At 33.4% G+C, this 13,320-nt stretch overlaps 1 protein-coding gene across 1 annotated transcript; it reads left to right on the top strand.

Moving 5' to 3' along the window:
* Positions 1-10,444: 10,444 nt before the first annotated feature.
* On the top strand, positions 10,445-13,320 carry LOC139493072 (uncharacterized). Its single transcript, XM_071281215.1, has 2 exons — positions 10,445-10,558; positions 12,164-13,320. Exons 1-2 carry the CDS (start codon positions 10,549-10,551, stop codon positions 13,252-13,254), a joined length of 1,101 nt encoding a protein of 366 aa, XP_071137316.1. The 5' UTR covers positions 10,445-10,548; the 3' UTR covers positions 13,255-13,320.

Genomic DNA, 13,320 nt, shown 5'->3' with positions numbered 1-13,320 from the left:
CCTTGTTCAAGTTTTTCACCAATGGGTATATTTTTTTCTGCCCTGGTCCTCGAGAAACCTGCAGTAGCACACACAACTTTGTATGCGGCTCCTCGGTGAAAAATTCTCCCTCCGAGAGTCGTTAACATTTTTTAACGATGACCCGCGATAGCCCGCATCGTCTAAAAACACGCGGTACCCGCATAAACCTTGTATGCTGGTCCTCGATGAAAAATTTTCCCTTTTAAATTTATTTTCCAACTGTGTCATCATTATTCTAATGGTGAAGACTGTATGTTACCCTCTTTATGTCTGTATTGTCTTTACAAGCGATGTAGACACCATTCTATTGGTAAAGACTTTATGTTACCCTCTTTATGTCTGTATTGTCTTTACAAGCGGTGTAGACGCCATTCTATTGGCGAAGACTTTATGTTACCCTCTTTATGTCTGTATTGTCTTTACAAGCGGTGTAGACGCCATTCTATTGGTAAAGACTTTATGTTACCCTCTTTATGTCTGTATTGTCTTTACAAGCGGTGTAGACGCCATTCTATTGGTAAAGACTTTATGTTACCCTCGTCATGTCTGTATTGTCTTTACAAGCGGTGTAGACGCCATTATATTGGTGAAGACTTTATGTTACCCTCTTTATGTCTGTATTGTCTTTACAAGCGGTGTAGACGGCATTCTATTGGTGAAGACTTTATGTTACCCTCTTTATATCTGTAATGTCTTTACAAGCGGTGTAGACGCCATTCTAATGGTGAAGACTTTATGTTACCCTCTTTATGTCTGTAATGTCTTTACAAGCGATGTAGACACCATTATATTGGTAAAGACTTTATGTTACCCTCGTCATGTCTGTATTGTCTTTACAAGCGGTGTAGACGCCATTATATTGGTGAAGACTTTATGTTACCCTCTTTATGTCTGTATTGTCTTTACAAGCGGTGTAGACGCCATTCTAATGGTGAAGACTTTATGTTACCCTCTTTATGTTTGTAATGTCTTTACAAGCGATGTAGACACCATTATATTGGTAAAGACTTTATGTTACCCTCGTCATGTCTGTATTGTCTTTACAAGCGGTGTAGACGCCATTATATTGGTGAAGACTTTATGTTACCCTCTTTATGTCTGTATTGTCTTTACAAGCGGTGTAGACGGCATTCTATTGGTGAAGACTTTATGTTACCCTCTTTATGTCTGTAATGTCTTTACAAGCGGTGTAGACGCCATTCTATTGGTGAAGACTGTATGTTACCCTCTTTATGTCTGTATTGTCTTTACAAGCGGTGTAGACGCCATTCTATTGGTGAAGACTTTATGTTACCCTCTTTATGTCTGTATTGTCTTTACAAGCGGTGTAGACGCCATTCTATTGGTGAAGACTTTATGTTACCCTCTTTATGTCTGTATTGTCTTTACAAGCGGTGTAGACGCCATTCTATTGGTGAAGACTTTATGTTACCCTCTTTATGTCTGTATTGTCTTTACAAGCGGTGTAGACGCCATTCTATTGGTGAAGACTTTATGTTACCCTCTTTATGTCTGTATTGTCTTTACAAGCGGTGTAGACGCCATTCTATTGGTGAAGACTTTATGTTACCCTCTTTATGTCTGTATTGTCTTTACAAGCGGTGTAGACGCCATTCTATTGGTGAAGACTTTATGTTACCCTCTTTATGTCTGTAATGTCTTTACAAGCGGTGTAGACGCTATTCTATTGATGAAGACTTTATGTTACCCTCTTTATGTCTGTAATGTCTAGTTATAAGCGGTGTAGGTGCCATTGGTGAAGACTATATGTTACTAGTTATCAAAGGTACCAGGATTATAATTTAGTACGCCAGGCGCGCGATGAGTCTTAATAAGACTCATTAGTGACGCTAAAATTAAAATCGTTATGTCTTCTGTGTTTTTACAAGCGATGAAGACGCCATTCTATTGTTGAATAGATGTAGGAAGATGTGGTATGAGTGCCAATGTAACAACTCTCCATCCAAGTTACAATTTATAAAAGTAAACCATTATAGGTCAAGGTACGGCCTTTAATACGGAGCCTTGTCTCACACCGAACAGCAAGCTATAAAGGGCCCCAAATATTACTAGTATAAAACCATTCAATCGGGAAAACCAACTGTCTAATCTATATATAAAACAGACTGTATGTTACCCTCTTCATGTCTTTATTGTCGTTTGATTTTTTATCGTTGACATCTTGTCTCGTTGGTGTTTGCCCTCATTGAAAAAGATTAACCAGTTTAAATATTTCAAATGAAAATTTGAAACATATTTTCACATTGTTGTCGCAGATTGTTTTGTATACAATTAACCAAAATTATAAAAAAAAAAGACTTAATTTCAACATATATAGTTTTAATTTCCATGGCAAGGTGGTTTGGTGGTCTTTAATTATATATACTAGTATATATGAAAAACGTGTACCTATACTGATACGCTTTATAACTTCACTTTTATATGAGGAAAATTCAATTTAAATTCACTTTATCCCTTTACAAAGTCGTGTCAGGTATTTGTATCGTTATAATTATAAATGGTCGTTTGAGTACGATCTATTAAAGTAGACTTACAGCTATAGGTGTACGACATATTTATCAGCTTTATTAACCTGACAACAATTGCTCTTTTATATGTACATGATTACATGTATTATATAAATCAGCTGATATCAAGTTAGTAATGCTTTCGTATCAAAAAGGGCACCTTGGCGCATTCAAGATGCTTATTAATCTGAACCTGTTGATTGTTCTATTATAATTGGAATTACATCTAAATTTTGATAATAAATCACTGCAATTCTTATTTCAAATATCATGTCTATGGATCTTCCAATGGATAGAAACAAGTGCCTGTCGAGAGGTATATCTTTAAAGTCGGCCTTAACCCCCCTTTAAAAAAAACCCACATAATACACTTAATAAAATGAGCCCCGTCTTATTATGTTTGTACAATAGTTTGGCTTGACCACAGCCTAGAGGGTTAGGATAGGACTAAAACATTTGTTATATCTTAAAAATAGAATGTGAATCTGAAAGGCAAATTGTTTATGAAGATGAGTTATTAGATGATTTATAAAGTACCTGTGGTAATAAAGATCACGACAACCGTCTAACACTTTATCGATGATGTTAAAATCTCACGACATTTACCTTGTGAGAAACATAAACTCAAATCAATTATATAGAAAGCAATATTACTGATATCATGTGTGTTATAATTTACAATGGTCAAACAGACTTGTTTACAGCACTAGCAGTTATAAAAAGGAAGTGAAATTCATTGGTGTAGATCGTAATTACTGTATACATGGTGTAGTTAAATAACTGTAATTTTCAACATTAATTTTGAATGCAAGAAAAATATGATTTATTTAACTTTAAATTTCAGTTGTGCATTTTAAAAATACATATTAAAATGTATAGAAATTAACTAGCTTATACTTGTATACATTGAAATCTGTGTAAATATAGACATCTACAACGTGTGTTTGAACAAAGAGATGAATATCATTTTATATTGTAATATATACAATGCATTGGATCTTTCTGAATGAATTTTTTCAATATAAAGGAAAACTTAACAATAAAGGGGATAGTTAAATAGTGTAGGTATGTAACAATCAAGGACTGTGATGTGCTATTTTATTTTTCCTATTTTACAAGTGAACACTATTATCGGAAATGTTTTTTATTCGCTGAGAAATTAAAATGTTGCTTTGTTGGATTTGAATCGCTTTTATCTACTGTTCCAGTTACGGAGAAATTTAATTGAAAGTCGTAACGAAAGAAGAATTTGACATGTGTAGATATTAATTTTATATATAGTTAGAGAATTAACTAGGTTTACAAGACTTATACACCAGTTTATTACAAACAAGAGTCACATATATACTAACTTTATCAACTTCTATCATAAAGACAAAGTTTAAAGTTACAACAAAGTTATATTCATTTATATGAATTATCTTAATTGGATTGAAATTGTCCGATTTGACTTAATATATTGTGAAACACCAGTTTGATCACACATGGATATGAGTATCTCTCATAGACTTCAGTTTCATGGAATTCCTGGAGAAACGGACGTCAAAGTGTCGAGGAATAATATATGTGGTTCGAGAATTAATAATGAAATGTCTCATGCTATCAGGAGACAGCGGGAAATATGTGGCGTTGATTACTTTAAACCGACAAACCCAGTGAAAGTATCCACACAAACGGAAAAGAAGGGATTTTCTAACAAAATACAAAATATTAGTTTTGCCGGAGCTTTTCTACCTCAGTTCTCAATTTCTAGTCAAATAAAAACGGATAGAAGAAATGCAAAAAAAGTGAGTAAGTTTGGAACACTTAACAGGAGTAAAAGTTCTGCTAGTATCACCTTATCGTCTGGACGTCAATCACACCAAACCAGTCCTCATAGTGTCATGGTTACGGATTTGACTTGTTTACAGTTAGCAGATACTTTGTTTTCTTGTGATCTATCCTCGAAATTGTCTAGTCCGTTAAAATATACAACTTATAATGGAGACAGAAAACATATTCTGTATGGGGAAAGTGACAAATGTCTTCATTTAAACTTCAAAGCTGGTGCTACACTTCCTAGCCTACCGGAAACAGAAGGCACACAGGCGCGTCGATCATCGCACGATTCCACGACGTGTCAGCAAAGGAAGGACAGTTATCGACCGAACTCAGGTGGAGTTAAAAGACTCCTTACTGGTATTCCGATAGAAAAGGAAATATCGCCTAAATCTATTTTAAAACAAAATTACATAGAAACACAACCGCATGACTCTTACAAAAGATCTAAATATAGGACAGTATCTGACAGAAAGAAATTTCTGGACGAAAGTAAATACGTGACTCTGAAAACATCAAAGATTGGACTACAATGTGAGAACAGCCCTTCAAAGAGACCTTTTGCTTTAGACTTTGATGATAAAGACAAAAGAAGTGTTCGCTTTAATGTCTCGCACGAAGTTATAGAATATATTCCACATGAACCTGTAAGCAATTGAAAAGCATTATGTAAAATATTCCACATGAACCTGTATGCAATTGAAAAGCATTATGTTATATATTGCCACATATAAATATATTCCACATGAACCTGTATGCAATTGAAAAGCATTATGTAAAATATTGCCACATACAAAATATTTCGGGTGAAATAAATAACTTAACTAAATCCAAATGATAAAATATAAAATAATAGCAAAATGTTATTTCTTGAGAGAAATTAAATTCCATATAATCCGTTATTCAGTGGCGGATCCAGAGGGGGGCGTAGAGGGCGTACGCACCCCTTTGCCCGGACTTGATCTGAAATTGAAGATGGCCACCATCGAATAAAACATAAAAGCATAACAGATTTATTCAAAGTCGGTTATACATATAACAATACAATAAAAGCTCTGTAAAGGTTTTATTTGATATTATCCGACATAATCGGAGGTCAAAGTTTGCATTGAAATACTATGGGAAACAACATTTTCATCTTCATTTTGAGAACCACTGACCATAATTAAATCAAACTTGATATAGGTGTTTATAAGGTCTTATGCAAATGTTATTACTGTGTTGCTAATTGGTAAAAACATGAGGCCAGCCCTTATGTTATTGTTCTGTTATATGTCATTATATTATTGTTCCATTATAAATTTGAATATACTTTGAACGACAAAATTATTTTCCTCGCGTAGTTGTATTAATCATATGTGGATTCTTAAAAAAATATAAAGAACTTCTAGATGATTTTAAATCTCGGTCTTGTTCGGAAACAATTTAGTTCTAACAAAACTTTTGGTTTCTTCAAATATAAGAGGAGAAGTACGACACAACAGAAATACAACATTAAAATGTAACACACATTATAATATGAAACGAACTATAATATAACTATGGCCTTTTTCCTGACTTGGTACAGGACATTTTAAGAAAAAAATTGTGGGTTGAATTTTGGGTCCACAATGCTCTTCAACTTTGTATTTGTTTGGCCTATAACTATTTTGATATGAGCGTCACTGATGAGTCTTATGTAGACGAAACGCGTGTCTGGTGTTCTAAATCATAACCCTGGTACCTTTGCTAACTATTTGAACCTGGTTTTGTGGTATGCCAAACCTCCCGCTTCTATGGCAATGTTAAATATAACATTAAAATGAAAACATTACATGAAAGGACTACAATACAAATAAATGGGAGAACATATAGCACAAAGAAACACACGAATAATAGCTAACAAAAGGTACCAGGTTCAAATTTAATAAAACCAGGTTCTATCCACCTTTTTTTCTACATTTGAAAATGCTTGTACCAAATCAGGAATATAACAGTTGTTGTTCATTCGTTTGATGTGTTTTATCATTTGATTTTGCCATTTGATTAGGGGCTTTCCGTTTTTAATTTTACTCGGAGTTCAGTGATTTTACTTTTTTCTTGTTCGTTGAAGTTAAAATTCCATGTATATAGGCTGGTCTCGTAGGTTATAGTAAAGCAAACAAGTTGTAGTTGGTTGTAGGGTTATCAAAAAGAGATACTGATGCATCTCAGATTATGTGAAAACCGAAACGAACAGATAGTAGTTATCAAAGGTACCAGGTTTATAATTTAATACGCCAGACGGACGTTTTGTGTACATAAGACTCATCAGTCACACTCAAATCATAGTAATTAGAAAGCCAAACTAGTACAACGTTGAAGAGCAAAGAGGACCCGAAATTCGAAAAGGTGTACCAAATACGACTCGGGTAATCTATTCCTGGAATAATAAGTTCCTTAGTATTTCGAAAATAATTCATACTTTTGCATAATTCATATACTTAATATAAGCAAAACACGTAACGCTATTAGACACAAACATAATGTGGCGGAGTTTAACAAGTTTGAAGTCGCAAATCCTCCCCAAAATCTAGGACCGTAGTGTAACAGTATGTATCGACCACCATGATAATACAACATGTTCTTGCTTTAACAGTGATTAGTAGAAGTACTACTTTACAGTTACACGAACAGTGATTCTAGAAGTGCTACTTTACAAATACACTTACTAGTATTATACAAGTGTTCCTGTTCCCCTGATGTTACTACGTTATCATAATGGATAACGTGATAGGGTAAGTACATCGATCTTTACAACATTGTCGTAAGCTTGAATGATGACGCTTTCCTGTGTTGAAAGTATGAGTACATCACGAGAACAATAATGTGAGCTGTAATGGTCAGAATTTCATATACTGCAAGGATGGGATAAGCACATCATAAGAACAATATCATGAAATATAATGATACAAATTTCCTAGAGTAGTATCGTGTGCTGAAAGAATAAATACATATTCAGAATGATGTCGTGAGCAGTAATGCTAAGAATATTATGTATTTTGTGCTGTAGGAATGAGTACATCTTGAGTGTTATAATTTTATTGGTCTGATCTAATATATTTGTAGACACGAAGACGACTTTACGTTAACTATACGCATATCTTTCGTCAGTATCGTGTGTTATAATGTTATTGGTCTGGACAATATTCCCTGTTGATACACGGATAGCTTCGTGTTAACGATACGCATATCTTCAACTTAGTACTTTAATTGTCTTTTTTTTTAAATTTTTGTTTTGATACGAGCGTCATTGCAGAGTCTTGCGCAAATACAAAATTCTAATCCTGGTATTCATGATAAGTTTATTTACGTCATTGTTTCGTGTATTCTTTGTATATACCTGGATATCTTATATCAGTGTTTATAAAATCATAATTTTTTTTATGTATTTCTCTGTGTTGGTTCTTCTTGCATTTATTTTTACTGTATCCCCCCCCCCCCCCCCCCCCCCCCCCCGACATGTAATGTTGTCATTTTATCGGTATACTGAACAATGCCATAAAGCACAAGGTTTGGCTAGCCACAAAACAAGATTCAACCATATCATTTGTTTCTTAAAATTTCTTTACCAAGTCAGGAATAAGGCAATTGTTATCTTATAGTTTGTTTCTATGTGTGTTGCATCGTCGTTTGTTTTTTGTTGCACTTCAGTGTTTTTATTGGTTAGTTGTTTCCCTCTTTAATATAGATGATGTGTTTAGCTCGGTTTTAGTTTGTTACCCGAATTTGTTTGGTCTCAATCGCTTTTTGACTTTTGAATAGCGATTAACTACTGTTGCTTTTATTTACGTTAGTGTCGTGTGCTATAACGTTATCCGTCTAGATAACTTTCTCTGTAGATACCCGAATGACTTAGCTTTAACGATACTCTTAGTATTAGTCAGTGCCGTGAGTTATAATGTTAATAGTTTGGTTCATTTTACTGATGACTTAGCTTTAACGATAATCATGGTATAAGTCAGTGACGTGAGTTATAATGTCACTTGTTTTGGTTCATTTTATATTACTGATGACTTCGCTTTAACGATAAGAATATCTTTAGTCATTGTCGTGAACTTTGTTATACTGTTACTTGGTCTGGTTCACTTTCACTGTAGATACCTGGGCCACTTTGCGATAACGATTAGAATATTTAATAAAAGTGTCGTAAGCTGTAATGTTATTCGGACTGTTTCTCTCATTTGTCGTTTCCTTTCTTTACTTAATATCAATGTCTGACATATTTAAAGCACTATTTTCATTCTTATTCAAGCATTACAATACATTTTCTTGAATTGTACGAATATAGTGTATTATTCAGATTTAAGGAAATACTATACTATTGCGGTTTTGATTAACACTCGTCGTGCCTCTGAAATACAGGGAAATGGAAAAAGAATTTGATACATTGCGTAGATCTTTAGTGTGTGTGTATTTTCTTGATAATGGTTAACATGATATGGCCTGGTTGATTTAGTGCTTAGCTTTTGTTAGTGGATATTTTCAGAATCATCAAGAAGGAAAAGTATATATAAAACAAGTATGTTAGTACGTACCACTACTTACACATTTTTATTAAATCATAACACATAAAGATTGGATTTTTTTGTAGACCTTTTTAAACAGTTTTTGTTTTATTCGAGCGTCACTGATGAGTCTTTTATAATTGTATTAACCCACATATATATATGAAAAGAATACATAATAAAAATTTTTATAAATATATAGGGAATGAAAAACGCTTTTTTTTTGTTAATATAAAATTTTACTCCTGGTCTCTAGGATGAATTTATTTTCAGCTGTGTTTACTGTTGTTCGGTCTTACACGATCTTGTATAGTATAACAGTGATTTGATTTTTGTTTTCTATATGTATATAAACTCATCATAGATACCAGGACTAAATTTTGTATATACGCAAGACGCGCGTTCGTCTACTAAAGACTACCAGTGTCGCTCGAATCCAAAGAAGTTAAAAAGGTCAAATAAAGTACGAAGTTGAGATGTTGTCTGTTATATGCTGTTTCATTTATATGAATGCAAGTTTTCAAACAGTTTTGATTTTTAACAAAAACCGACATGGTTAGATCTACGAGTTTGAATGTTCATCTGGTATCTTTCGTCGCTATTTTAGAAAATACATATAATTACACCGTAAGAAAAACAATTTCATTTTAATATTATTGTCATAGAAAAATACAAAATAACACAAATGAAAACTCGATCCCAATTTAATATTCTTCCATGTGTTTATAAATACATCTGTTTTTTTTTTTAAATCAACCTGTGATAATGTAAACGTCACAAAAATACGTCACTTCTTGTGGCGTTGTTCCATTTATGCAATATTTATTAACGTATGTCACTATGCTGAGTGTTCTAGCGCTATAAAACCAGGTTTAATCCACCATTTTCTACATTTGAAAATGCCTTTACCAAGTCAGAAATATGACTGTTGTTTTCCATTCGTTTAATGTGTTTTATTATTTGACTTTCCCATTTGATTACGGACTTTCCGTTTTGAATTTTCCTCGGAGTTCAGTATTTTTGTGATTTTACTTTTTTCTTACGTTTGTATGTTCTATATTCCTGACACACAGTTATGTCATTTTAGCGATATTTATAACATAACCATATAAGAGTGAGGTCAGGCTAGCCATTATACTAGGTTCAACCCACCATTTTGTTTTTTATGTCCTCTACCAAGTCCTAAATATGGAAGTTGTTATCAATTAGTCCGTCTCTATGTAAGTTGGTGTTTGTTTTTGTTGCAGTTCATTATTTCAGTCGTCGATGTTTTCCTGTTGTAATTGTTGTGTATCCCTCGGTTCTAGTTAATAATCCGGATTTTTTTTTCGCTTAATCGATTTATTACTATAGAACAGTGGTATACTACTGTTGACTTTATTGATACCAATACCAACGTTTCATTTCAAATGCCATATTAGTGACTTCTCATATGAAACAGAAACGCTTCTTATTTTGATTTTATAGCTCTATATGTGAATACACGTAACACGTTTGCTTTTATGCAGTAAACCTTTGCTTTTATGACACGTTCTATCATTCGTTCATTTACTCTGAAAGATATGTGAATTGAAGAACCTTATCTTATTACAGAAGTTGTCAACGTGGACAGTAAGACTCAAATAGGAAGGAAAGTGTTTTTAACAAGTTCTACCATGAAAATAGGTAATCGTAATTAATTTGATTTACATAATATATTTCTGTATTGTTATAGACTATTCAAACATTTACAATGAATAAGACATTTATCTCTTGAAATCAATCTATCAAAGACTTGTTTCGTTATAGATCCAATTTGTGAGACATATGTTTCACTGTTTAAGGTACTTTACACTGGTTTGAATACTCCAATATTGTATACCAAATTCTTATAAGAACACTTTGTTTTTATTTACAAAGTTACACAGAAAAAACCTCCGTTGATTGGATATATTTTTAGATCATACATTTCAAAACAGATTTTGATTATTAAGCTGAGAATAAAACTGTACTACTTGACGGATAATCTGATTTTTTTTTTCAATAGTTTGAGAATAATAATTCTTGTAATTTGTAAGCGCGTTCTGAATCTATCAGACAAATACTTAATATTCTTAGATGATCTGACTTACTAGAGGGTTTGTTTATAGTGCGACAACGCACACAATTTCTTTAATATTGTTTTGTTTTTGACTGTGTTTTATTATTTGTAATTGTTGCTTTTACCTTTTCGTGTATTGATATTTTTTCTATATGTTTTTATTGCCTTGCCACTTCTAGTCCACAAAATACGGATTGAGTTTAAAAAAATGTCTGAGCACTTACTGCGGTTACGTTCATGTTTTCGAGTAAGAACCTCGTCAATTCCTTTCTTTTGTAAATTGTTTTTATTATTGAATCATTTGATGTTTTTGTTAGACCTTTGATAGACATAATATAATCGAATTTTATTGCGACTGTCAAAAAAGTGAGAGTTTTAGCTATTTATAAATTCAGATTGTATCCACCATTTTCTACACAAAGAAATACATGTACCAGAGACGGGTTTAGAGGGGCCCCAGGGGGACCTGCCCCCTTTTCTGGGAAAAATTGGTTGATTATATAGGGAATCATTGAAGCGGACCCTCTTAGGCAGTCAGTGGGCCCCCAATTATGAACATGTCTGGATCCGCAACTGTGTACCAAGTAAGCAATATGACAGTTATTTTTTATATGTTTGATGTGTTTGAGCTTTTGATTTTGAGAGTATACTCTATAATCTACAATTAAAAGATGGGGAACAAACAAATTGTCAAAAAATGAATCATTAATATAATTTTACATGAAAAAATGAAATGCAACACTGAGCGCGTGAATCTAAAGTACTAGAATACTAACATGAAGGGGAAATAATGTACTCTTGAGTTGGTATACATAAAAAGTAAAATAAAACAATACCGAAATTTCAGTATACATAGCACTGCTGTTGTATTTCTTGTGTTCAAAGTGAACAATAAGCTGTATCAAGTAAGGAACTATCTGATTCAATAATGCTACGTGTGAAAAGAACATGTCTATGGTAATTTTTCAAATTCTCATACCCTATCGTAACACTTCAGTGTTAATACCATCGCACAATCTCTGCTACTACTAATGATACAGACTTATTCATCATATGGTTTGTACCACTTTTGAATTTTAACTGACTTGTCGTTTGAAGATTTATGATAAATAAAGAGTTTAGGGATAAGTTGCAAATCAGCAAAATGAAAAAAATATACAACTAAAAACGTTAGCACATGTTTGTTTCAGTACCATCATCATCTCTAATGCTACGGAAAAGGTCTGAGATGATGATATTCGTGGTATTAGTTATCATATGTACATGCTGTTTAAAAGATTCCTTAGCCAGTCATAACCCATATACACCAATTGATTACCAGAAAAAGATTGCTCAAGGATTTTCCACAAATTATTTCAAAACCCTTAATTTCAATAAGTACAACAAGAAAAACTTAGCTGATGTTTATGATCGAGGTTTCAGAAATTTACGATTAAGATGTAGAGCAGATCTTGACAATTTTAACATGACTGTCTTTTTGGACAATCTAGAGACTGTCGTGGACGATTGTCTTGCTACGAACATTGCTCCAATAGTTTCTTGGATCCATCACGAGGCCGAAGCTTTCGCTACTGAATCACATCGAACAAAATATTTGGAGTGGTGGACTAGTGTTGCTGAAAAGCTGAAAGATAAGGACTATAGACTTTCATTCAACCTATTTACAGAACTAGGAGTCGACTCATGTGGAAAAGCATGCGCAGAAAGTCTCAGAGAAAACACAGTAAAATACAACGACTGGACATCTGCTGTCGTAAAAAAGATAAGAGAATCCGGCGGAAAAAATGATAAACGGATCGTGATTCTAGGTTCTCCAAAGAAAACTGCAAAGGGGTTAAAAGAAATCGACTATAACATTTATAAAAACGATCATTATATGATGGCAGAGTGGCATATCTATGCATCCGGACCAAATAAAAGACAAAGAAACAACGGAAAACCAGGTCAAAAATACTGGTCTGGGACTGGCGACGATTTCGGAAAAAGCAATGTTATGACTGCCATCGGATATGCCAACTATTTTACATCATTGTACAATTTGACCACTTATCTTGGTGCTTGGATGCCACAAGCTAATGAAAACGGGGACTTGAACCAAACAGAAATCATTAATTTTGGAAAATATTTTGTCCAAGTAATCAAACCGATCCCTTGGACCATGAATGTTCTTGATACCTACTACGATACAAAGAACAGCGATTGGATATTGAATGAACAGGCTATCAAAGGTCAGACATTAAACATGTCACGAGTTCTGGATGAAATTATATCGGTAATGTAATGTATTGAGAAAAAAACATTCCTTCTTCAATGGTACTTATGTGTTCGTAAATAAAAATAAATTTAT

This window comes from Mytilus edulis, chromosome 10 (genome assembly GCF_963676685.1).
Source record: "Mytilus edulis chromosome 10, xbMytEdul2.2, whole genome shotgun sequence".
Taxonomy (NCBI): Eukaryota; Metazoa; Mollusca; class Bivalvia; order Mytilida; family Mytilidae; genus Mytilus; species Mytilus edulis.
This window is presented reverse-complemented; position numbering and strand designations above follow the sequence as displayed.